General features: G+C 33.9%; 5 protein-coding genes across 5 annotated transcripts; 3 read left to right on the top strand and 2 right to left on the bottom strand.

The window, feature by feature from the left end:
* The first annotated feature begins 7784 nt into the window (after window positions 1-7784).
* LOC107638903 (pathogenesis-related protein 2) lies at window positions 7785-9316 on the top strand. Its single transcript, XM_088502072.1, has 2 exons — window positions 7785-8142; window positions 8718-9316. Exons 1-2 carry the CDS (start codon window positions 7965-7967, stop codon window positions 9011-9013), a joined length of 474 nt encoding a protein of 157 aa, XP_088358198.1. The 5' UTR covers window positions 7785-7964; the 3' UTR covers window positions 9014-9316.
* Window positions 9317-15241: 5925 nt separating this feature from the next.
* Window positions 15242-16532, top strand: LOC107638893 (pathogenesis-related protein STH-2). The gene is made up of 2 exons (XM_016342296.3): window positions 15242-15621; window positions 15960-16532. The coding sequence occupies exons 1-2, from the start codon at window positions 15438-15440 to the stop codon at window positions 16256-16258; spliced, it is 483 nt and encodes a 160-aa protein (XP_016197782.1). The 5' UTR covers window positions 15242-15437; the 3' UTR covers window positions 16259-16532.
* A 298-nt stretch (window positions 16533-16830) lies between these two features.
* LOC107614527 (uncharacterized) lies at window positions 16831-17724 on the top strand. The gene has a single exon (XM_016316720.2). The coding sequence runs from the start codon at window positions 16954-16956 to the stop codon at window positions 17599-17601; it is 648 nt and encodes a 215-aa protein (XP_016172206.1). The 5' UTR covers window positions 16831-16953; the 3' UTR covers window positions 17602-17724.
* A 307-nt stretch (window positions 17725-18031) lies between these two features.
* Window positions 18032-23264, bottom strand: LOC107638869 (transducin family protein / WD-40 repeat family protein). The gene is made up of 13 exons (XM_016342271.3): window positions 23030-23264; window positions 22391-22534; window positions 22182-22297; window positions 21819-21973; window positions 21251-21339; window positions 20546-21092; window positions 20121-20279; window positions 19825-19982; window positions 19578-19657; window positions 19316-19427; window positions 18913-18987; window positions 18669-18827; window positions 18032-18369 (listed from the first exon to the last, which is right to left on the bottom strand). The coding sequence occupies exons 1-12, from the start codon at window positions 23117-23119 to the stop codon at window positions 18687-18689; spliced, it is 1866 nt and encodes a 621-aa protein (XP_016197757.1). The 5' UTR covers window positions 23120-23264; the 3' UTR covers window positions 18032-18369; window positions 18669-18686.
* Window positions 23265-24029: 765 nt separating this feature from the next.
* On the bottom strand, window positions 24030-26609 carry LOC107638858 (putative polygalacturonase). Its single transcript, XM_016342261.3, has 6 exons — window positions 26452-26609; window positions 25683-26000; window positions 25471-25591; window positions 25206-25380; window positions 25040-25110; window positions 24030-24957 (listed from the first exon to the last, which is right to left on the bottom strand). The coding sequence occupies exons 1-6, from the start codon at window positions 26455-26457 to the stop codon at window positions 24269-24271; spliced, it is 1380 nt and encodes a 459-aa protein (XP_016197747.1). The 5' UTR covers window positions 26458-26609; the 3' UTR covers window positions 24030-24268.
* Window positions 26610-26622: the final 13 nt, after the last annotated feature.

The following is a 26622-nucleotide window of genomic DNA, read 5'->3' as shown; positions in this document are numbered from 1 at the left end:
TAATTTATGTTAAAAAAAAAAACAATCACAAAGTGATCAATAACCATAAGAAAATGCTGTTCACAAATTCCAAAGGCATTCTTTAGAAGGATTGGTTGAAAATGTTAACAAAATATTAACCTTAATTAGTTAAAAAATTGTTTGTTAATATTTTTTTTGGTGGTATAACATTATATGTTTGTTATTTATGTATATTTTGATTTTTTTTTAGTTATAAATTTTTATGTTTAAAGTTGTTTGTGAACTTTTAATTATGTAAAATTATAAAATTTTAAATTTTATTAGTTTAAAAATTATTTAATTTAAATATTTAAAATTATATATTAAATTTTTAATATTTTTATTTTATATTTAATTAAACCAGTTAAATTTCAATTAAATTTTGGTTAGACTACTGAAATCATTAAGCCAATAATTTTATTAATTCATTGACCGATTCGGTTCTCGCAATCTACTACGATTAATGCGGTATCAATATTAATCGCTGATTTGTAATGTTTGTCAGAGTTATAGCGTATAGACGATCCATAACGGGTATATCATAATATTTATTTGAAACTTAATTTACTATACCAATATATCCTAAACCATGGTTAATATATACTTTTTAGTGGCAGTTAAATTTAACTTGAAAATTAATTAGCCCACCGTATTGATATAGCAATACTATAAGTCGGAAACAGGTGAAAGGTTCATCGCCTTCATTATGATCATTCATTTCTAGATCAATAACAGAATGTTTCAGGAGGAACGTTCTTAATTAATTTTATTTTGTTATACCTCATAAGAAGATATTCATCATCTTATTACTGACTTGAATATTGAAATATTTTTTTTTACAGATACCCATCTTCTTGTGTTTTCTAGAAGTTGAAGTATACTTCATACCCAGAAAAAAAAAAAAGAATAAGCCTAACTTCTTTGAAGTCAAAAGATACCTTAGTAGGATCATCAACACAAGAATATAACAAATATTAAATTTGCTCCAAAAACACCTAAGAATTAAGAAACTATAGTATATGAGGCTATGAGCAACGACAAAAGTTGGTAGCATACCATAGAATTTGTTACATCTCATTTACAAGAAGAGAAATTAAGTGAAATTACTTTTGTAATATCTTTTTTATCGACCATGTTATTTATATATAAAAATTATCTACCAAATGATTAGTTATATGTATAAATTATATGCTGAAATAAAAAATAGGCAAAAAAACCATATTGAGCCAGAGCAAGAAACTTATAACCAAAATGCGCCAAATCCAATTTCGTTTCAGCAATGAGCCAAAATGTATTTTAATACAATTCGAACTAAGCTGGTTCGAATTGCACTCCTTCATAATTCGAACCAAGATGGTTCGATTTAGTGTTCCACGTTTTTGAATAATTCGAACCAAGATGGTTCGAACTTCTCCAACACATAATTCGAACCAATAAGGTTCGAACTTCTCTCATGCATAATTCGAACCAGGGTGGTTCGAATTATGCTTTGTATTCGAGTCCATGTAATTCGAACCAGGTTGGTTCGAATTACTCCTAATGCACTCCTTCATAATTCGAACCAGGCTGGTTCGAATTATGTGTGATTCGACTATATAAGGAGTTCGAATCACCCTCATTCGAACCATTATCCCTCCCCCCTACCCCACAAAATCTCAGAGAAAACGACCCAGATTCTCTCCGAGAAAGACCTGAACGGACTACTCTGCTGATGGGGGACGATCCGGCACGGTTATATCGGTTGGACGGAGTCGCTCATATAGCCGGGGTCATCAACGACGAGGTTAGTACGGAAATTTTTTTTGATTCAAGCGTTAGTTGTGCCTTAGTGGTTTTGTATCTTGGTTAGACGGGAATTTATGTTAGTGGTTTATGTAGGTGGTTTAGGTGAGGGGATTATGTAGGTGGTTTATGATAGTGGTTTAAGCTAGCGGTATAAGTTAGTGGTTTATGTAAGTGGTTTAGGGTGGTGGTTTAGGGTAGTGGTTTTTGTTAGTGGTTTAAGTCAGTGGTTTTTGGTAGTGGTTTATGTTGGTGGTTTATGTTAGCGGTTTTTGTTAGCGGTTTTCGCAAGCGGTTTTTTTATGTGGTTTATGGTAGTTGTTTAATGGTAGGTGGTTTAAGTAAGCCGGTTTATTGAATTTGTTTCTTGTTAATGGGTCTCGTTAATTGTGGTATATGCTAGCGGTTTAGTTGTGTGGTTTAGGGTTTGTTTTCCAGTTAGTTATCTTTCATGTAATGTTATGCTGTTTAATTTAGAAAAATGGTTAATGTAAACCTGTTTATGGAAACCGTTTTATGTAAACCCGTTTACGTAGACCGGTTTACTGTGAACCGGTATATGTGAACCGGTTTACTGTAAAACCTGTGTAGTTATATATCTCAGTATGGGGTTCTTTTCATGCGCAGCCCGAGCGATGCATTAGGAGCATGAGGCGGCAGCAGGGCATGCGTCTTGATGATAGATACGTTCCATACTTGCAGATGGCAGGGCTATACCATCTTGCACGGCTGAACGACCGGTGGTTCCGGCTAGACGAGGCGCTCGTCAGTGCATTCGTTGAGAGATGGCGTCCCGAGACGCACACTTTTCATATGCCGTTCGGAGAGTGCACGATCACACTCCAGGACGTGGCATACCAGCTGGGTTTGCCAGTCGATGGCCGTTACGTGAGCGGGTGCCTGTGTTTATGTATCTCAGTCATGTATGATAGTTAGGTGTAGTTTTCTTGTTATGTAGTGCTGTGTTTATGTATGTTGTTCGTAACTTGTGTTCCGGGACGTTGACTATTTGTATTAAATGAAACATGATAAGGTATAACGTTTTCCTTTAGTTATTAAAATGAGAATCAACGATTCCTGTAGCATAACTTCAAATGAAAGACAACATATTCATTACTACTCACAAATACCAAAGTTCAAAGAATTAATCTCAACAAGTTACATTCGTGCTCAAGCAATGCATATAACAAGACAACTTAAATGTAAATAACACTAACAATAACATCATGGAAACTAATTTCGCCCTGTCTGAGACGATCCTACTACCTGTGGGCACCTACGCCTAGTGTGACCGGGTTGGCGACAAAGGCCACACCGTTTTGGCCTGTTTGGATCTGCCTCATCCATATTCGTCCGTATCCTTGTGGATCTAGGCCTCCCCTCTCTCGCACGCCTTCTGTTTGGGTCCGGAATCACCGTGGGTCCATCGTAGGGTGGCCAGAAGCCCTCCGGGATTGGAGGTGTGAATCCCATCCGATAGACATTGAACACCGAGCTAATCTGATAGACGCTATGAACATAGGAGCTCCAGCTCACACGTGCGTAGGCACAGCATGCAAGTGCATGCTGACACGGGAAATGAAGAGCCTGAAAGTACCCGCAGTCACATGTCCGGGAGGCAAGCGATACTCGGTAAGTACCCAATGAGAAAGTACCAGTCGGAGTGGTCTCCGCTACGGTGAACTCGGAGTTATCACGGTCATACAACGTCACCGTGAAGCACCTGGCCGTCTTCAAGTTGGCCTCAATACACTTCACCAAATGCTGACTGAACTGCTGTCCGGTGCCCATCTGGGCCTCAGCCTCTCGCCCCTTGCGAACAAAGAGTTCGGCCAGCCTACCATATGTTGCCTTCACCAGGGATGCTACAGGAAGATTTCTTACACCCTTGAGGATTGAGTTTACACACTCGGAGATATTCGTCGTCATGTGACCGAATCTCCTCCCCTCATCGCGATGCTGCGTCCACAAGGAGTAATCAATACGGTTCGCCCACTCACACATCGCCGGGTCTTCAGACCTCAATATATCAAACCAGTAATCAAACTCAACCTCAGTCTTCGCGTACGCTGCATTCACGAGAAGCCTCCTAGCGTCTTTACCCTTGAAGGTAAGGGCGAAATTGGCCGCTACGTGTCGTATGCAGAATGCACGGTACGCAGAAGGTGGTAACCAACCTCCGTCCGGGGCCTCAAGCGCAGACTTGATGCCGTTGTGCCTATCCGATATAACCAGCAGACCGGGAAGCGGGGTCACGTGCTGCCGAAGGTGCGAGAGAAAGAATGTCCACGACTCCGCATTCTCACCCTCTACTAGTGCGAATGCGACAGGTAGAATGTTGGAGTTCCCGTCCTGTGCAATCGCAATTAGCAACGTTCCCCCATACTTACCATATAGATGTGTGCCGTCAATGCTGACTAGCGGCTTGCAATGCCGGAATGCCTCGATGCATGGAGGGAAAGTCCAGAAAAGTCTGTGGAAATAAGCTTGAGACTCGTCCACCTGTCCTCCAACTAGAACCGGGCTCGTTCTAAGGACCGCAACAGAACCAGGCATCGTCAGCTGGACACCCAACACCCACCTAGGTATCTCGCTGTATGACTCATCCCAGTCACCGTAGATGAGGCCAACGGCCTTCTGCTTCGCCATCCAAACCCTCCTGTAAGTCGGCCTAAAACCAAAATGCGCTGCCGTGGCGTTCAGGAGCACCTTTATGCTAACCGATGCGTCAGCCCTAACCATTGGCATAATGAACGCCGAAATCACAGAATGATCCAAACTTCTGTGATCACTTGATATGGATGTGGCCAGGCAAGTGTGAGGGCCATTGTACCGTTTGACCTCCCAAATGCCCTTGCGCTTCCGGAGACTGAGCCGAATCAACCATGTGCACCCATTCCCGAACTCCGAACACTTGCCCACATACCGGCGGTGATCGGACTCCACCACCTTGTACTGTACCCCTCGCCGGATGCTGTAAGTCTTCACACTTAACAGGGCCTCATCTTTATCCTGGAATTGCTGACCAACCTGGAACTCTGTGAGACCAGCATTTCCTTCCGCATCTCTAGCTCCGAATCCAACAGGGTGACCTAGCGCACCCTCATGCGTCATGGCGTCCAGGTCCAGAGAAGAAAAATATGGTGGATACTGCTGTGTGCCAGAGCTAGAACCACCGCCAGCCAATGCAGGCCCAGCCGCTTGAACCTCGTCCCCGCTATCATCCTCAATCGTTTCGGGCTCAACGTCGTCCTCATCAGGATCACCCAATTCTCCGTCTCCGACGCCAACCGGTGGAACGCCCTGTAAAGCGTTTGCCAGAACATCAAAGGATCCTACCTCGTCGCGGACGCCGTCATTCAAATCAACAGCAAATGACGGAGAGGCGACAAGTTGGGCCGCTGGCTCGTAAACTGGTACGGAGGAAGAGGCCACAGCAGCCATCGAACTGGAGCCAGCTGCCGTGGCTACATTGGTGGTATTCCGGTTCGAACCCCCTGAGCTGGATACCACATCAACCAGCTTTGCCAGCAACTCTGGTGTGCGGACCTCCGGAAACTGCCTCCGACAAAGAAACATGACTTGGAGGTCCTCATCACTACCAATCGTCAGACAATCATACTTCACCGTATCGTGCAGGATCGTGACTGGAATGCGATAGAAAAACTTCTTAATCCGCTTCGCACCTTCCAGGCCAAGTTTCATCAGCACAGCTCTAACCAGGTCATCATAGCTTGTCGTTCGATTCACCACAATATAGAGAGGATTCTTATCTGTGAACTTCACTCCGGACCGAGTTTTCCTCTTGATGGATCCTTTGTGGTGTACCAAAACAGCAAAACTCTCCTCCTCACTAGCCATGTTACGTCCTCTAATGAGAGCAATTCACGTTTACAGCGTTTATATAGAGCTCTGATTCCTACTAATTCGAACTAACCTGGTTCGAACCATCATACATGTAATTCGAACCAAGCCGGTTCGAATTACTACAACCAACCTCTCTTTGGTTCGAACCAGTTTGGTTCGAACCAAGAAAGCATGTAATTCGAACCAGCCTGGTTCGAATTACTACAACCAAGCTCTCTCCCCATAATTCGAACCAACCAGGTTCGAATTACATGCTTTCTTGGTTCGAACCAATCTGGTTCGAATTATTCAGACTTTTTCAGTAGTAGTTCGAACCATGTTGGTTCGAATTACTAGTTAATACAGTTCGAACCATGCTGGTTCGATTTATATAAAAATGCCTCTTGGCTTATTGCTAAAACAAATTTCTGTTTGGCGTATTTTGGTTAAACTTTTCTGCATGTGGCTTAATATGGTTTTTTGCCCTAAAAAATATATAAAAAATATTTAAACGATATATATATATTGATTTAATATAATATTTTTCTTTTAAATACCTTAAGACTTAAGTGTATGTTTTTTTTCTTTCTTATATTAAAGTCAAGTTTATAATTTTTTTTCTCTTTTTCCTTCCTAGTGATAGGCACGCTTTATACTTTAAAGAAAAAACAAAAGAGTGTAGTATACGATGCATAGAAAGAAAACGATATACAAAATATGAAAAATTGGGAGTTCTAGAAGGGCGTCTAGAAATTTTCATCCACTTTAAATGCCACTACATGTCTACATTCATTTTGTTTCTGGTTGTGTGTTCAATATACTTCAGTAGTAATTTATTTATGTTGAATTCTATGTTGTCTTTAAAATTGTGTCTAATTTATTAAAAAAGTCAAATAGATAATATTTAATAAATTTTAAATATTTTACTTTTTATTTTAAATATTTTATTTTTTATTTTTAAAAGCAAGTTAGATAATTTAGACATGGTAGTAAAAAACACTGTAGAACTCACCTTTATTTATTGCATCAAATATGGGTAAACATTGAATACGACTGAGGAGAACGCCTTATTTGAAACTTGAAAGTGATGTGTTCAATTTAATGTTAACTTTGTTGAATTTGATTGCTTCCAATTGCAATATTTGACAATTTAAAGCTTGAATTAGTCTCCACTAATAATATTCTTCCACCCGAATATCTTAACTTCGAAAATGGGATAAAATAATGCTTGATATTAAATTACTTCTAATGATAATGTATAGTGTCTAAAAAAATATTATAAAAATTAATTTTTTTAGTCAACTATCAATCAACATTTTTTTATTAATAACAATTCGAATCTTAATCCTTATTTATATTTTCTTTTATTGCTGAGTAATTGTTAGTTAAGAAAAATTAGTTTTTAATATATCTATCTGCTTAGCTATTTTATATATATAAAATTCACAATTGGTATAAGGTGACACTGACCGATGAGTAGAATAGTATTTAGAATAAAATTAAAGATATGTTTGGTTAATATTTTTATTTTTTATTTTTAAATTATTTTAGGTAAAAATAATAACTATTTTCTGTTTCTAAATTTTTTTTTAAAGATTTTAAAAACAAAAATATTAAAAATAAAAATAAAAATTAACAAACTCTAAAAAAATAAAAAATAACATTAAAAATACCCAACATGGCAGACACAATAAATTAACAACAAAAATACTATTTATATATTAAAGAAAAAGTCTAGAGAACCAATATTTTCATTAAGAGGAGTGTTAAGGGTCAGTCATTTTTATGGTTTGTAACCATCAATTGACTATCAATAGTATTTTTAATTATGTGAGATTACATCTAATGGTGGGATATTACTCACTTTTTTTTATGGTTAAGTGTTGGCTACAAAATACAAAAGTTGCTGCCCCTAAACTTTCTCATTAAAATTTGGCTAGCACTTAACCAACAAAAGAAAAATGAGTAATCTCACATCATTAAAAACATCAATAATAGCTAATTGATGGTTACAAATTATAAAATTTGCTGGCTCCTAATACTCTTCTTATTAAAATCGGTTGCTATGTATTTATATATATATTATTTAATTTATATTTAATATATATTTTATATTTTAATTTATATGAAGCATGAATTATTAACAATAAGTCAGCAGTGAGCACGTTCATAATTCGCATACACACCATTCCATCTGCAATTCCCTTGACCCCATTATATGCCTATAAATAGAAGCCACTCCTCTGCTCATCAACCACACACTACAAATCTAACCTCACTTATTACTATCTACTTCTCATTCCTTTCATTCCTTCCCTTAGCTTCTTAACTCAGTCATGGGCGTCTTCACTTTTGAGGATGAAATCACCTCCACCCTGCCCCCTGCTAAGCTTTACAACGCTCTGAAGGATGCCGATACCATCACCCCTAAGATTATTGATGACGTCAAGAGTGTTGAAATCGTTGAGGGAAACGGTGGTCCTGGAACCATCAAGAAACTCACCATTGTCGAGGGTCAGTAACTATTAATTCAGTCAAAATGATCACTTTTCTTTTGTTTTAAGTACTAGTAACATTTTAATAAAAGTACTCGTTTTATAGACTTTTTTAAATTTTTATTTTTTTAAAATAATTTATAAAAATTAAGATCTCCATGTAAACGATCTCGGTCTATCTGTAGACATATACATAACAGAGCACAATGGCGTCGTTTGATTCATGTAGCCGACCCTATTTAGTGGGACAAGACTTTGTTGTTGTTTGTAATTTATAAAAATTAACTTTTAAAAATTGTATATTTCTATATTTAAAAATTAAATTAAAAATAATTTTTAATAAATATAAACAACAAGTATATTAATAAAATAATTTTTAAAATTTAAAAATATTATAACAGATATTAATATAAAAATTAAATTTAAATAAAATTATATTATACTTTTTAATTTTGATAAATATAAATTAAATTTAAAATTTTTTTTTAGATATTTTCAAAAATATTTTTAACTTTTAAAAGCTAAACACAAGTATGTACATGAAATAAATATGGGTTGTGAATTGTAATAATAATAATGATGATATATATGCAGATGGAGAAACCAAGTTTATCTTGCACAAGGTGGAGTCAATAGATGAGGCCAACTATGCATACAACTACAGCGTTGTTGGAGGAGTGGCTCTGCCTCCCACGGCGGAGAAGATAACATTTGAGACAAAGCTGGTTGAAGGACCCAACGGAGGATCCATTGGGAAGCTTACTCTCAAGTACCACACCAAAGGAGATGCAAAGCCAGATGAGGAAGAGTTGAAGAAGGGTAAGGCCAAGGGTGAAGGTCTCTTCAGGGCTATTGAGGGTTACGCCTTGGCCAACCCTTCTCAATATTAGAACACATACTTTGCTCAATCTTCATACACAAGTTTCTTTTTAGTATTATTTCTATACAGTTTTTTTCGTGTGAAAATAATAGTTAAATAATTTCACATGTTTGACTAAACAATATGTCATTTTCACACGGAGAAGACTAGTTGGGAATTTTCATTTTCTGTTGGGCATGTTTGTGTGGTGTGCGCTTGTGCTTCAAGTAATTGGTTTTCTACTCTGTAATAAGTGTTGCCTTCTATCTGCTGCAGCTTTGTCTTTGTGTGAGCTTCATATCAATAAAATTTAATACAAAAGAAATTTGAATAATTATTATTGTTTTGCTCTCGAGTCTTACTCATTTCAAAAGTGATGTTAGTCAAGTTTGAGATCAGTTCTAAGAGGGGAGAAGTTAACCTCTAATAACAATCTTATCTCATATAATTAATCTAACCTAATTCAACAATTTCATAGTTGGTTTTCTTAATTTGGTGGATATATCTTAATTGATCTCAGCTGAATGAAGCTCTTGCTTTTGCGTTGCATCTTTTATTCAAAAGATGTCAGACATATTTTGACCAAACTAAAGTCACGCTTAAAAAAAATCTCTTAACTGATAACTAAGGGTAAAGGGTCATAAATAAGTAATTTAGCTCTAAAATTTCTCCAAATTCAAGGTTTCTACATATATATACAAAAATACGTAAACGCAATTTATATATAGATTAAATTATTTTGTATCTTAAGGACACATTTAAATAGTATTATAATAGAGTTTTAAAAAAAATTAAAAATTTTAAAAATTATTGATAATTAAAAAAAAAGCATAAAATATATTCTTATATTTTGACGATCATTTTTTTTTTGGAAATGTTTGGTAACTAAAGAAAATCAGAAAAAAACAGCCATAATTTACCTTATTTAATATTTATTAATTGTTGTGACAATTAATTAATACTAAATAAGGTAAGTTTTAGCTGTTTTTTTTTTCTATCTAACATTATCCATTTTTTTTGGGTGACTGAGGATCATATATATGGATAATGCTAGGAAGACAAAAAAAAAGTCAGAACTTGCCTTATTTAGCATTCATTAATTATCGCAACAATTAATGAATATTAAATAAAACAAATTATAACTGTTCTTGACTAATTTTCTTTTGTTACCAAACATTTCCGGATATATATACTCTTCATTTAATATTGATGGGGTTTTCATCCATCTGCCCCACACGGTTTGAGTCTTTGAGATCATTGGTTTTGAATCAGACTAATGGCATAGAAGAATTTATATTAAATAGGATCAGCTGCGTAACGCATTGGGCAATATATTTGGTGATTCTTATGATATTTAAAAAATAATATCTAATTTATTAAAAATAATTAAAAATTAATATTTAATTTAAAAATATAAAAATAAATAATTTTTAAATATTTAAAATTGATTATAAAAATTAAATTAAATACTAAATAACATCCGTGATAAAATTGACCAATATATTTTAAGTATTTAACACTTGATAATTTATAGTCCAAAGATCCTATCTAAATTGTATTACCATAAAAGGATTGAGATGAGAGAAAATTAAACTTTTCTCTCTTTTTTTTTTTTTTCAAATAAAAAAATAAAAGCTCCATTAATATTCATTGTATTACTTAAAATCAAGATATTAAATATAACTATACAATTCTATATTTTGAAACAACCATATTACCACTACCAAAAATAAGGGATTTAGCACGAAAAAATTCGTGGCTAAACTCTAAAAAAATTGTGGCAATTATGCTTTGACAACAAATAAACATTTGTGACTAAAGAGGGCGATGCGTTTTTAATTAGCCCCGCTTTTTACTCCATTAGCCACAGTCTTAATACCCGTGGAGACATTTTGTTAGTCACAACTTTAGTACGTTTAAACACGCTCTTTTCCGTGGCAAAATGAAAAAATACATAACGAAATAATTGTTTCTGCCACACTTTACCCGTGGCAAAATTGATTAGACCGGACTTTTTTGCCACACTTTTTTCCGTGGCTAACAATAAAAGTTAAATTAAAAAAAACATCATAATAAAAATGCTCCTTAATATAAAATTTTATCAGATATGATTAAAAAAAATAATAATAACATTCCTATATGTATTATCCATAGTATAAAAATATGAAATTAACTAATACTTAGTATTGAAAAGCAAATATCTGGGAGTTTAATGTTAAAAAAATATTCAAATATAACTGTTACAAAATAAATATCAGACTTTGTTAAAATGATACAAAAAAAACTAAAAGCCTAAAAGTACCAAGACAAAATGAATTTATTAATCTCTACATTTCTTGTTACACATATAACCCACATGCAAAAGATATAACTTCATCCACTGAATTATACATCCTGTCGATACTCCAATTGTTTTGTGTGCTCCAATAAAATTTGCTAAGAAAGATAGAGATCAGGAATCAAGCTAAGAAATTAATAGGCCATGAAGAACAAAATGATGCCAAAAAAGAAATATAAAAAACAAAATGATGCCAAAAAAGAATTAACATGAAAAAGTACAACTTTATTCAACGTTGGCATCAGGACTTCCAGCATTGTCTTCTACCTAGTTCAAATTTATCCATATTCATACAAGTTTCAATAATTACAAAGCCACAAAGCTAAATCAAAAGTTTAACAGTTTAAAAGAAAACACAAACATGCATGGAAATCCCAGCATCGACAAGAGCCAAAATTGCAGCATTGATGATACACGCAGATCTAGTTCCTACACAGGAATATTAGAGAAGAGTTAGTGAATGATAAAAAAAATAGTCTTTTAAATAAAAAAAAAAGTAAAGATCCAGCAAAGAGAGAATATTAGATAAATATAAAAATAGCCTGCTTAGGGTTTCTTCTAATCTTCTTTGTGATTCAGGATTGTCTGTAAAATCTTGATTTCCGCTATTTTGGGACCTTCTTTGACGACTCAACGTTGAATTTATTAAGGATACAGAGAAACTGAACAATAATCTAAACCTGTGAGGGAGTTCTTCCGATTTTTTAGAGTGGGCTTTACTTTGGTGCCAAGTGAAAATTACTTTTAAATTTTTCGCCCAAAATTTCACTTGTATTATTGTAAAAGTTCATTTAAATTTATTTCAGTCAAGTAATTAAGATTTTTAATTTAAATTAATAGTTAACTATAATGAAAAAAATATACAATTATAATATATACCATATTTCAAAGACGGTGCATACTAATTACTGTTTCAAAAATAAACCTACTTTTAATTTATGTTGGATATTTTTTTTACTAAATTAATAAAAAGATAATAAAAAATAAAAAAATTAGGAAAACTAATGCATATTGTGAATTAGAGACAAAAAAATGTACTCTTTTTTATCGTGAATTTTATATATACTTTTAACATTCATTCTCAATTAATTAAAGCAATAAGTATGTACTCTTTTTATACTATTTCAACTCATGCATCCTCGGTTACTCAATGCTGAATTTACTAAGGATACTGAGAAATTGAACAATAATTTGAACCTGTAAGAGAATTCTTCCAATTTTCTGGTGAGTGAGATTTACTTTGATGCTACATGAAAGTTTTTTTTTCACCCAAAATTTTACTTGTGTTATTATAAACGTTTATTTGACTTGCATATTTCAAAGACAGTACATACTAATTAGGATTATGAATTTTGACTCGCATTTAAAAAAATAAAAAAAAGATTGCCGGAGAAAAAAATATTAAAATTTTGTAACTATTTCAAAAATAAACCTAAGTTAACTTATGTTGGATTTTTTTTATTAAATTAATAAAAAATATAAAAAAATTATATATTGTCAATTAGGGATAAAAAAATGTACTTTTTTTTATCATGAATTTTATACTTTTAACATTCATTCTCAATTAATTAGAATTATAAATATGTATTCTTTTTATATTATTCCAACTAATGCATATCTTATTAATTGAAAATGGTTGAGAAGGAGAGAAAAAAAAATCATCAACAAATTAGATAAGTCTACACCCTTAAAAATTAAAATTTATTATTAAGGTTTAAATTTGGAAAAAAGTAGAAATTGCATATAAAATTTTTGAAAAGGATGGAAAGAAACATTAAAAGCGCGTAATTTGAAAGTAGACATCGTTTGACTTTGCCACGGTGAGCATTAGATCTGTGGTAATTGAGAGAGTCCAGTTCAAATTGGCCACAGACAAACAAGAACGTGCAAAATTTTCGCATAATTTAGCCACAAAAAAGCAAAACGTTGCAAGTAATTACAACGATCATAGAGATTTATCACTGTTTCTTGTTCGTGAGTATTTTCCCATGGTAAACTACCACTGTTTCTGGTAGTGTACATATATATCAAATATTAATTATCAATATAAAATATATATTAAAATATAAAAAATATATTAAAAATAAATTAAATAACATGCATATATAATTTAACACTAGATCCTGAAATTAAGATAAGAGTATATTGATTTGGGAATTTAATTTTGAACTTGGATGATGATTAAATTGATTTAAAATATCACATCAATAATTAGGGGTGTTCAAATCTAAACCGATCTAAATTAAACCGTTCATCCAATTCGATCCAAACCGAAAACCGATTAAAACCGCACTAATTCGGATTTGATTGGATTGTATTTTTTGCAAATCGCTGGATTGGATCGGATTTCGGATCTACTTTTCATAACCGATCCAATCCAATCCAAACCGCACAATGTGATATAATATTATTATTTTATTATTATATTTACAATTATATTTATAACATGTTCAATTTGTTATACATTTTTCTATTATTATGTATTATTATTATTTAATAAATATTTTATATTCAAAATATTATTTATTTATTTATTTTAACTAACCTATAATTTTATTTCTATTGTTATGTTATCGTTAGCTTTTTAAGATATTGTTAAAATTTGTTATGTCATTGTTGATTATTTAAAATTTGATATTGAGACTTGTTATATGTATTTAATTTTTTTATTTAAAAAACCGCAAATCCAAACCGATCCAAACTGCTTGTAATCGGATCGGATCGGATCGGATTTCCAAAAAAATTTCATCCAATCCAAACCGCACCGCACATAAATTAAACGTTCGGATCGGATGACTTTTTTCCTTAAAACCGAACCAAACCGCACCGCGAACACCCCTATCAATAACTTACTTATAGAGTAAATTATATTATCTAATTTCAGTAGTTACTTTAATATTATGTTCATCGAAAATATAGGCCAACGAGGTGATGAATATGTTTGTCAAATTTTAAAATTATTCAAAAAAAATTATTGTTAACATTTTTAAAATTTTTTTGTTAATATTTATATATTTTATATACCAAGAATTGATGATTTAACTACTGACGAAACAATATTGTAAGGCTTGGTCTAGTGGCATTTATGCCTGTCTTGCTAGAAGTGTATCAAAGTTTAAATAATTTTAGCTATGATTAAGAAGTGGTTAAATGAAATTCATAGAGAGAAAAAGTATATGTCAGTTAGGGTGTATGACAAAAAAAAAAAACTAACGTTAATTAAGTACCTGATGACCTTTATACCTACCTAATTATTGGGGGGGAAAACCTGCTTCAAGTTTGTCATATATAACCTCAGGTTCTCAAAGTCACAGTAGAGGTAGGTAACGATAAAAAATGTTTGTCGAATAAAAAAAAAACGGAACAATGAAGTTTGAATTCAATTTGTTTATGTATGAATGCAACTCATGCGAGCCTCCAAGGTAGCCAGTAGCCACATGATCACATTCTACCAATAGTCATCCCTCTCTGGGACCATTAGTCTCAATAATATGCTTATTATTTCTAAATGTAACTATTTATCTAGAGATATTTTCATATAAAAATAACCTAGGTAAATCGTTAGATAATTTAATATTTTTAATTAAATTATTTGATGTAACACGTATTCACATCTTAAATATTATCTTTACATAAAATATTTTCATATAAGTAATCATCATTTTTAAATATACAAAAGTTGTATGTAAACAACTTATTTTCACAATTATATGTAATAGTTATATCAAAACACGGAAATATGTGTTTTTTGAGTTTGTTAGATAAGAAGAATTATAATACGCTTCTTTCTTGATTTTGTGTAGTTGTCGGTTATAATTTCCAAAATTTAATTATTTATAATTATATATCCTTTTTTAATAAATAATAATTTAAAATATATATATATATATATATACCCAGCAGCCTTTAGCATTGGAAGTCATCAAATAAGAAAAGTCATATTTATCATTGCTAAATTCCAAAATAAAATATTTATTTAATCAGAGGAGTCATTTCTATGAAACTTCATTCATTTATTGGGGACCTATAAAACACCAAAGCTTGTCCCTGAGGTTGTACATCATTTCATAATCATAACTTGGATTCTCTGTGATTTCTACATCCTACAAAATTCACCATGGGAGTCACAACCTTTAAGCAGGAGTATTCATCTTCTGTTGCACCATCACGTATGTTCCAGGCTTTGATCATAGACTCCAGAACTTTGATTCCAAAGCTGTTGCCACAGTTTGTAAAAGAAGTCAACCTCATCCAAGGAAACGGGGAAGCTGGTAGCATTGAACAAGTTAACTTCAGTGAAGGTAATTAAGCAATCAAACATAGACAATCTGAATTTTAAAGGACAAGTAGCATTTTTGATAATCAGTGAAATTAATAATTTATGTTGTGTAATGATTGCAATTGGCAAACACTGTTGCTAGTTCTAAGGAACTATAGGATAACTATAACTTTTAGAGTTTAATTTTAATGCACTGATAATGTAAAACGTTTTTATAATCGTTCGATTACATCAATTTTTACTGTTGTCAATATCAATATGAAAGTAGTTATTTACTGACCTGATTGAATGTACGTGTAAAATTGTTTTATATTTACTCTAACTTAGTGGTAATATTTTCTTATGATTGTTGTTATGCAGCTGGTCCATTCAAATATCTGAAACACAGGATTGATGAGCTTGACAAGGAGAACTTGGTTTGCAAATACACTCTGATCGAAGGCGATCCGTTAGGCGACAAGCTCGAGTCTGTTGCTTATGAGGTGAGATTTGAGGCCACTGATGATGGAGGTTGCCTCTGTAAAATGAGTAGCAATTACAACACCATGGGTGAGTATCAAGTGACAGAGGAAGAGGTGAAGGAAGGAAGAGAAAGCACAATTGGAATTTACAAAGTTGTGGAGTCTTACCTGAAGGAGAATCCAAATGTCTATGCTTAATTGCTATTATTGTTATTATTATTCAATTATTGTTACATGTGTCATAGATTTGATATACAAAGTTATTCAAATTATTTTATACATTTGATAGTGTGCATCCATAGCCACAATTAGAATGGTTGCAAAGATTTGAACTACTCAATAAGGCATTAGCATGTATTGCCATAAAGGGTTGTGGTTTTGCAGAATATTTGTACTTTGGTTTTGGTAGTAACAGAATTGAGGATTTGAATCACATTTTTAATCATACTTTGATGATGTTATTTCTGCCTAATCTTAAGCTAAATAATAATCTTGTATATTCCTTATGATAAAGTTCAGTCGCTATATATTTGTGTATAAATATATATATTGTTTTACACATTTTCAATGTATATTTTGTATGTCAATATATATTTTATACGAGTGACTGATTTGGTAGCTGATTTTTCGTGTACATGTAGCATAATTGTTGGCGCTTAACCTCTAATCAATTCCTTGCATATTTTTACCCCTGAGAAAAACAATTCCTTGCATTTCTGACATTCCTAGTCTTTTACATATTCCTTGCCCGTGTGCAAGGCATGTACAAATAGAGATTCCATTCACATATTCTTTATCCATAATCCACTTCCTTAAACCAAAAAACATCTCTGATTTCTCCAACTTCAGAGATCCATGGCAAGCAATCTTTGCAAGAGTGGCTAATCCATAAAATGCAGAAAACTCACGTCACGCAGATACAGGTCCGAGTGGACTGTAATGGATGTGTGCAGAAGATCAAGAAAGCTCTTAAAGGCATTCTTGGTATACATGATCTTCATATCGATTTCAATCAGCAAAAGCTAACAATCACTGGGTGGGCAGAACCAGAAACTATTGTCAATGCAATTAAGAAGACAAGGAAGAAAGCCATCATCTGCGCTGATATCGAACTGTCCCCTCCTCCGTCTCAACCAACAGAGTCAAAGCCGAAAGCTAATCATGCAACAGTCGACGATGCAACACAACTGCCACCAGAAGCCTCTCCACCACCGCCTGAAGCAACACCACCATGGCCACCCACATCTACAGAGAACAATTCAAGCCAGCAGTGGGAGAGATACCCAGGAAGGAAAGATGTAAGAGAGGTTCATGTGATTCACCACCATCTGCCAAACTACCTCAACAGAGTAAATTCTAGTCCAGTGTTTGTGACACACAGTTATGATTCTTACATGCTTTCACATTCTGTCAGTGAATATGAATATGTCATGCCACCACCAGTGCACACACATTACAATCTTCTAGAAAATTACGGCGGAAACGGTATCATCACATCCATGTTCAGCGATGATAATCCGAATGCATGTTGTATAGTATAGTTTCTTGTCATTGCTCTCTAAAGTCTTGATGAGCAAGTTTTCATGGTAGAAGATAATTTGAAAGGAAATTGAATGAGGGAAGAAGTAATGAAATAGCTTAGGGGTGAAAGGAATGAGAACAATAATTATTATATTCTTAGCTTCTCAGGTCCTACGTAAGTTATTCTGGATTCCTTTCCTGAAAGAGGTTTTCTTGTTCTTTTATTTTAAAGAAAAAGGCACTGTAGATTGTAACTGGAACAAGCCCTTTTTCCCGAAATCCTTTTAACACTATGTTTACATTCTCTGTTTGAGTCTGCATATCATCAGATTGCAGAGCACCATGTCAGTGCATAAAATGCATGTTTATACCATATTAAATAATTAAATCACCACAAATGCAAATGAAAGAAGAATCCATGAATAAAAATTCAATGTTACGCACGCCAACTGCCATGAAATGAATTTAAATTATACAAATTTTATAGCAGTAGAATATGAGTATGCAAAAAATGTATGAAGAATACAAAGCTATTACTCTCGAGGACAAAAATCCTATAAGATACGATTTTCCTTGGCTATCTTGTATTTTAACTTATCAGTGAAAATGTCAGTACATAATGAGACGGTACCATTTTTAACAAATCTAGATGCTAACAAAATTTCTTTCTCCAAGAAAGCAACTATCTATATGGCCACAAGTCGTGCATGGAAAAGTTGGCTCAGGTCCAGCCAGCATGTTATGCCTTTAAACCTCTTTCCGCTGCAGAGAGGCTGGTAACTCCTAATCTGTAAAGTAGAACATAAATAATTAATTATATAATCCAGTCACTGAGCATACAAAATATCATATAAAAAAAAGCTACTACAATCTACTATCCAGTACATCATGAGACTCGAATTTTCTAGGATGAAACACATGTAAAATAGGGAATTAAAAAAAGCGATCAAATAAATATTTTGGCACTTTATAATGCAAAGGCGTAGCGTATACCAAATTTATACATTATGTCATAACCAAATTGCATTTATCTACTTATCCAATTTTTGTAAGAATCAATGAATAACCCGGGAGAATTTTTAATTACTTCTCATTAAAAGAAAGACTAGCTTTCATCATCACTGCTTATTTCAGAGTCATCATCTCCTTCATCATGAAAATATTCATCCTCTTCATCCTCGTCTCCACTTTCATCCATTTGGAGATCATGTACTGGATGACTTACGGTCTGAGATGCCTTGTCAATCTGAAAGAAAGCCTGAATTAGGCTACTGCCCACAAATAACATTCCCCAGAAAGCCAAATTAATTATAAGCAAATGTCAACCAAACCTGTGATGTCATTAGTTGCAGGCGACCTGATAATTGTAATAAAGACTGAAACGTAGGCCCTCTAGAATTGGTAATCTGAAAAGTGGCAGACGTCAATTCAATTTTCCTAACAGTATGTTTGTCACAATCAAGCTAAATTACTTAATCTGAATATGAACCACTGGAAAATCAGAATGCCTAGAAGAAGCAAAGTTGAAAAAAATAGTTACACAGCAATATTGTGCATATTCCTGCTGTAATTTTAGATCATACAAAAAGTTGCGGAAGAAACATGCCGCAAGAACTAAATTAGAAGTAGTATAAGTGTAGTTGAATTTTATAGTATCTCATAAATAATGTTTGACAAATGAAGTCGAGACCGTGGAGACAAAGCATGTAAATGAAAAACTTCAAACCACAATACCTTATACAAGGAATCAAGCATACATGTTGCAAATTCTTCAGCAGTGAAATTGCGACCATGATTTACTAATATGTTATATATCCAGGGAAGAACATACTTTCCACTAGATGACCTGTTGAGTACAGATTTACAAACGTTAATATTACTGAATGAATCAGTATAGCCATGTACAGAAAAGGAAATATTTGCTTGAAGATATCACAAATGAACTTATAAGTTTGTTTACTGCCCAGACAACTCAAGACGGAGCAATAAAACAGACCTTGACTGCCAAGCAGCCAGTAACGGTTCAAGTAGCTTGACTGCTTCACTTGGCTCCATTGACAAAACAGTTGCTCTAATCTGATGGAGAGTGGATCTCAAATTCAGTCACATAAACACATACAACAATTTAAAAAGAAAACAGAAAAACAAGAATTCTTGACAATAAAATAAAAAAAATCATAAAAATTGAATCAATGAAACTAAAGAATAATACCAAAAGACAATCATGCCAATTCACAGCTAACCTTTTTCGTTGGAGTAACAGCTTCAAGATTAATACCCTTCAATAATGGATAGTATTTTTCAAGGTTTGATGAACACTCTTTTTCACTTTTAAGTATCCCTAGTGATCTCAGCTGGTCCTCCATACAAACTGCATTGATCTCATCTTGGATCATTTCATCTACACCATGTGGTAAAGTTAACAGAATAACAGATTAGAACAAGCAGAAAAAGTAGCTTCCCTTCCTTTGTTATCTACTTAATAATTCGATGCATTATATGGTTATATTTCATCAGGATGAAAGACTGACACAAGTACCTTGTTTCTTGATAGAATCAGCTTTATTAATTCTAAACAAACCATCTGTTGCATTTCTGTCTGAAGAGTCTTGGAATGCTTTCTCTTTCTCAGAAGAATAAAAAACCTTAGGAATCGGAAGCAAGGCATCTTCTGCATTAGCACGGTCTAGTGCAGTTACTGTCAAAACATTGCACCAGCAGTTAGAGACATACACCAAGATCAAGAAGAGAATTACTAAGGCATAATGATAAAGCTCAATAACAAGAGTATGATAACCAAAACCAAGCAGAAAGTTAAACCCTAATATATATATATATATATAGAAAAATTCTTGGTTTCCCTTAATAACTCATTGGGACAATCAATCCTTGACCGAAAAAAAAAAATATCAAATAAGAAAATGCTTATGAGAAAGAGTAGCTCAAAGGCACAGAAAATCTCACCTCTTCGTTCATCTGACCGCTTCTTAGATTTAACAAGAGATTGACTCATTGGAAGAAGAATACCATCATGGGAGACATTCAACTGTACATCTGTACCAGAATGCACTAAAAGTTTTTGAAATGATGGTTTTACAAGCAACCCAGAAACAAGAAAAACATGCCCAGATGCAGGCTTCTGTATGCCTTGTAACTTTGCAGCATATATTGTTGGCAATGCACCCTTGTATTTTCTTGAGAATATATCTTCCGAAGATAATGATATTTTTGTGGGTTTGGCATTACGTAGTTCTTCAATACTATTTCCAAACCAGAAATAACAAACACCAACTTCTGAGATGGCCAAAACACATATGCCGTTCTCATCATGTTCCCCGCTATCAATGCACCTGCTATCAAGAAAGACAGCAGGATGGTCCATTGCAAGAACACAACTAACTGACTGTTTTCTGGCACCATCTATCCTCCACAGAGCAACATATCTTTCACCAACGGCAGATGAAAGGATATACTTGCCATCTTCAGTGAAGACCAAGCATCTAACAGATCCCTATTAATTAAGTAATAAATTATAGTTATACAAATGACAAAATCGCAAAAAAAGATGATAGGGGAAAAATGCATTCCTGTCTTTAGGACACGTATCAACCCACCTATATATATATATATATATATACATGAACAAAGATAAAATTATGTGAAACTCACAGGATGACCAGAGAACTTTTGAATCTTTTTGTGATTAGAACTGTTAAAGATCTTCAATTGTGATGCTGCAGTAGCTAAAGTCTTCCCATCTGATGGAAGTAAAGAATCCAAGTATCAAAATCAGATGTTTTTTTTTTTAAATAAAATAATAATACTTGGAAATTGCAAAGTCATCTTAGCTAATTCGCTGAACACCTGACTGACTGCAGCTCATGCAATGGTGTTAATACTTTAGAATCACTCAATCAGGCATATGAAGCTAAAATGCAATGAATCATAATACATAAAGAAATTAACTCATAACTTGAATGGATGGCCTCGAATTATTAAAATTTGAATCAATGAATCATACATAAAGAAATTTGTGCTTTCTATTTGGAATGTTTTACTGGCAATCAAAATGGGACAAAGCTCAAAGAATTCCTAGGAAACTCATTCAGGTTATACAACTTGTCAAGTGTAGAGCTCAACTTCAGATTAACCAGCTAGCATCCAAACACCGATGCATTGACTGCATTCCTACCACAAAAGTCAAAATATTTCTGCAAAATCTATGAAGGAGACATACCTGAGGAAATAGTCATACAGGATACAGCCTTTGTAGAAGCTTTAAATTTCTCCAACAGGTTTCCCGTGACGGAATCAATTCTACATATCATCCCATCTGCCCCTGCAGTATAGATACATGATCCATTTGCTGACGATGAAATGGCTCTCACACCTCTGCAAATAGAGTTGAGGGAGCAAGAAACACAGAAAAAAGCATTAATAATTCTTTCCTAATAATATGGATTTAAACCATCACAGCCACTGAAATAACATTAATCTTAGAGTCAATAGTTACAATTATTATGAAGTTACAGGATACAATAACTGCAGAGAATCGATTCCTCATACGTTATAGTTAATTACAAAAGAACTCATATCATACCCTGGATGACAGTTGCTAATTCTCCAATTCAATTGACCAGCAGACACGTCAAATGCTAAAACATCACCACCACCAGTCCCAAGCACTAACAATGAGGATGCATGCTTTCTTTTTTTCTGCAACATGTCACAGTACCATTGAGAATATTATTGAATAAAGAAATAAAAGAAAGACAAAAGGAAAGAAGTACATCCAATAAAACAATCTACCTTTCTTTCCAACGACAACCACTTCATGCACGTATAGTCTATTGAGAGATGTCCATTCGTGGATCTATCATATATACTTCTTGTGTCATTTGATGTCATATCTGCAAACTCAGTCTGTACCTGACCCTTCAATGTATCCCATATCTATACAATGAAATTGCAGATACGTCTTAGAAAACAAAATTAACCAACAAATAAATTTATTTTAATGAATAAATATGCTTCTTCAATCACTGCAAAATATCCACACTCATACATAAAAGCACACTATTTATCTAACAGCATGACTGAATCTGAATAAACCTTCCTATAACCTATATTTTGACAACAAAAACCATATTCACCATAAGGCAAGTGAAGAGAACGCTAAAGAAGTGCTCGCAACTACATTCAACTTCTTGCTCCATCATCACAATTCACAAGTCAAGATAGCTAACTGAAAACTCAGCTATATAGTTAATGGAATGTTTTGTTAGCTAAGCAGGAAACAATAGCCGCCAAAAGAGAAACGTTAGCATGCATCATTAGCAAAACAAAGTTGATTTCATGGTTGAATAAACTGAAAAAAGGAAGCAACGGTGTGACCTATGACTAGAAGCTGAATGAAAAAAGCATAAGGAAGATGAAAAGAATGGAAACCTTAACGCGGCCATCGCCGGTGCTGATGGCGAAGTAGTCCAAAGAAGGACTAAAAGCTGTGAGAATGTCTCTGATGTCCGTTGAAGCCATAACCAAAGAGTTGAAGCTCCCAAAAACCCAGGGAAGAAGGAACACGAAAGCAGAGAGAAGAGAATGAAGGAGGAGCAGAGCGAGCTATGCCTAAACCCAAAACTGAAACCGAAACTCGAACAAACTAGGTCGGGTTGGCTAAACTGGATCTTCGGGTTATGGGCCACTCTTTTATTATTGGGCTTTAAAGCCTTACTTTAAGGCCCAATCTGTGATCCAAGATGATGGGTTTTCAAGCCCAAAAGGAAATATTACATGGTTTTCTCCATTCTCCTTAAGTATCTATTAGTTGTTTGTTTTAATTAAACTTAGGTGCTTTGAAGATTTTTAAAAGTGGTTTTACTTTCTAGAATAGTCTCATGTTCTACTTCAATATTAATATTTGAGAGAAAATATGAGAATCCAAAACCATCACAGTTACCAAAATAAATTGTAAAAATTAAAATAAAATTACAGCATTTTGAACCTTTTTTTTTTTGGTATTCTGAACCTATGTTTTATTACAAGATCACCAAAGAGAAAGCTAAGATTAGTAGATTACTGAGTTTATTTCTTATTAGTTTTTTTTTTTTTTTTTTATGTCTTTTGACTTTCAATAAAAAAGAACATTTTTCCGTTAAAATGATAGGGACTAAACACCTACTGGCAGGGGGAAAAAGGTTAAAGAATGTCACAAAAAGCATTTTATTTTATTTGATTATGACTTTTTTATTTTATTTATAGTGTTTTTTTTCGGATAAGGTACAAGTTCCTTGTGTTTTATTTATAAGTACTCAACAACTATGTACCATTCGAAAGTTATATAATTATCATTCATAACCATGTTTTAATATATGATGCTCGGAGTTAACTTTCTTTCGCAGTGTAATCACAAATGGACTAGAAATCTAGAAGAATCTGTGATATAATGTAACAAGAAAACTATCAAATGAAGTTATATAAACTACCAAAATTTCATTACACTATGAATCAAATAAATTAAACTGTACAAATAATATGTTGGTTGTTTCATTTTTTTTTTTCTCTCAGATTTTGTCTTATTGAGAAGATTTAAGGATAAAAAATAGAAGAAAAAGAAAGAACCAAATAACCCCACCGTCTTATTGGAAAGAATGTGTCTTGGCACTCTTTTGTTTTTTTTCATGGACATCAAGCAGAAGAATATGAAGCTTGTGTTGTTGCCTTTGCTCTATTGCTTAGCATGGAGGAACATGCTGTGTAAGAAACTGAAGGGGTCTCAAGATCAAGACAAGGTTTTGGGACAACAGATTCAGAGAATCCAGAGACATTTGAGCATTCCCATGTAAAGGGAGACATAGAATTGAGAGAGAAGTTTAGATTTGAAAGGCATATGTTAGTAAAAGGAGATTCTTCTAGTCCAGAAAAGGTTCCAGCAATAGTGATGTTTGTCCCAGTCATGTTCTTCAATATAATTTGATCCAAGTGTGGGAGAGCATTAGGATCAAACTTGTCATCAGGATGAGATCCACAGTGGCCTGTGGCCGCGATCGCTCGGTATATGTTCTCCATTTCTATGTCTGATATAACTATCTCCTTCATGTAACCACCTCTTCCCCTGGTGGTTCTGAACACAATGCCGGTTTTTGAGTTGTAGAGATGAACATGCTCCACTAGGACATTCGAAATGCCGCCGGACATGTCACTGCCAAACGCAAGAGTAGAGCCGGAAGAAGATTGGAGATTCACCCTTCTGATGTGCACATTTTTTGTAGGCCTGCCATAGGCAATGCCATACTCATCCCAGCCACTTTTGAGTGCAATTGCATCAAACCCCATGCTAATTGTACAATCTTCTATACACACTTTATCAGAAGAATCTGAAAAAACAAATAGAAAAACACATTATACGACAAGTTGATTAAGAAACACATGATTAAGGCATGATAACAAGTTTCAAACCTGGTACTATGCCAACAGTGAAAGGGGATTCTGAAGGAGCTGATATTGAAATATTGTGAATATGTACATTGCTGCATTAAAATACAGTACATTACATTACATTACATTACACCAGATCAGTAAGTAACAATGTACTCAATGCTTTAGAAGGAGCATAAAATGTTACCTGCAATAAACTGGGTGGATGCCATATGCAGGGGTATTCAGGAATGTGATATTTGAAACTACCACCGAGTTAGATGCGACTAATTCGATTAGATGAGGTCGGCTATAGTTCAAGGAATGAGAAGTAAAGGATTGCCACCAAATCGATCCAACACCATCTATGGTGCCATTGTTGCCTGATTATGTAACATAGATATATGAGAGCTTAAGTGAGAAAAGAAACAGACCAATTAATTGAGAAGAAAACAAAGATCCTAAACAAAAACCTGTAATGACCACATCATTTAACATGTATCCATTTATCAAGCTAAGGTATCTTCCGCCGGGAGCTTCGATTCCTCGTCCATAAGAAGGTAAAGGATCAATAACTTCCCAATGAAACGGATCCTAAACAAAGATGAATCATATAGCAACATGTCATCTCTAACAAGTTAGTGAAAATAGAGGAATCAAAGAAGCACAAAAGGGGAAAAAATACCTGAGATCCAATAATGACAGCACCTCTTTCTAGAAAGAGGGTAAGATGGCTAGTGAGGTTGAAGCTTCCGGTGAGCCATTGTCCAGGCGGTACATAAAGCTGAGCGCCACCCTTATCGGCGAATGACTTGAGATAGAATATTGCATTCTGGAATGCAATGGTATTCAGTGTCTTTCCATCCCCAACAGCACCAAACTCCAAAATAGAGACACTGTGTGGTCTTGGAGCTAGTTCTTGACTATATTCACATTGCTCAGAACCACCATAACCATTAACTCTTACTTCATTGCTCAATGCCAGCAGCAACACCAGTGCCACCTAAAACAGTATATCAATTACAGATTCATTGAATTTCTCCTAGATTAAGAATTTTCATTTTCTCCAATAAGGCAACAATCATAGGGCAATGCATATATATGTCTTTATCCATAACCATATGAATCAAGGGATTCAACAAAATTTACAAGGCAAAGAAGAACATCAAAGAGTGCCTAGTGAAAAAATAAAGTTTGCAAATTTATTGGATCAAATTGATTTTGATTGAAGCTGAACCAACCAACTACCATTGGACACACCCAAACAGAATCAAAGACATGTATAATTAGATGTTTCATATTGATGTAAAAACAAAAAAGAAATCAAAACATGCATTGACTCTACCTAAACAATCCAAACAAAGATTCAATCTTGAAACGAGGAAAAATCCTACACCAATTCTGAATACAAAACAAACAAAACAAAATAAATGAAAGCATAGAAACGTACTTACTAGCATGTTGTGTTGGTCAAAGCGGAGTAAAGGAGACAAAAGGAAGAGACAGTGGCCAAGCACCAACACAAATAACAAATAAGCTTTGAGCGCAGAGAGAGAAGAAAAAGAAGAAGAAGCAGCAACAACACCAGCAGCAGCAGAACAAGAAGCAGAGACAGGACAATTTAG

Source organism: Arachis ipaensis, chromosome B1, assembly GCF_059453495.1.
Source record: "Arachis ipaensis isolate K30076 ecotype BB chromosome B1, ASM5945349v1, whole genome shotgun sequence".
NCBI classification, from domain to species: Eukaryota; Viridiplantae; Streptophyta; class Magnoliopsida; order Fabales; family Fabaceae; genus Arachis; species Arachis ipaensis.
Note: the sequence above shows the minus strand (reverse complement) of the source record. Positions and strands in the feature narration are given on the sequence as shown.

What these genes read in the sequence shown, in the direction of transcription:
- LOC107638903 (XM_088502072.1), top strand. Translation starts at nt 7,965, where the DNA reads ATGGGCGTCTTCACTTTTGAGGATGAAATCACCTCCACCCTGCCCCCT. An exon ending in GAAACTCACCATTGTCGAGG is followed by an intron (nt 8,143 to 8,717) that starts GTCAGTAACTAT and finishes ATATATATGCAG; the next exon opens with ATGGAGAAACCAAGTTTATC.
- LOC107638893 (XM_016342296.3), top strand. Translation starts at nt 15,438, where the DNA reads ATGGGAGTCACAACCTTTAAGCAGGAGTATTCATCTTCTGTTGCACCA. An exon ending in ACAAGTTAACTTCAGTGAAG is followed by an intron (nt 15,622 to 15,959) that starts GTAATTAAGCAA and finishes GTTGTTATGCAG; the next exon opens with CTGGTCCATTCAAATATCTG.
- LOC107614527 (XM_016316720.2), top strand. Translation starts at nt 16,954, where the DNA reads ATGCAGAAAACTCACGTCACGCAGATACAGGTCCGAGTGGACTGTAAT.
- LOC107638869 (XM_016342271.3), bottom strand. Translation starts at nt 23,119, where the DNA reads ATGGCTTCAACGGACATCAGAGACATTCTCACAGCTTTTAGTCCTTCT. An exon ending in AAAAGTTCTCTGGTCATCCT is followed by an intron (nt 21,093 to 21,250) that starts GTGAGTTTCACA and finishes CTTAATTAATAG; the next exon opens with GGATCTGTTAGATGCTTGGT. An exon ending in CTGGCTGCTTGGCAGTCAAG is followed by an intron (nt 19,428 to 19,577) that starts GTCTGTTTTATT and finishes TGTACTCAACAG; the next exon opens with GTCATCTAGTGGAAAGTATG.
- LOC107638858 (XM_016342261.3), bottom strand. An exon ending in AAATGATGTGGTCATTACAG is followed by an intron (nt 25,381 to 25,470) that starts GTTTTTGTTTAG and finishes TTACATAATCAG; the next exon opens with GCAACAATGGCACCATAGAT. An exon ending in ATCCACCCAGTTTATTGCAG is followed by an intron (nt 25,111 to 25,205) that starts GTAACATTTTAT and finishes ATTTTAATGCAG; the next exon opens with CAATGTACATATTCACAATA.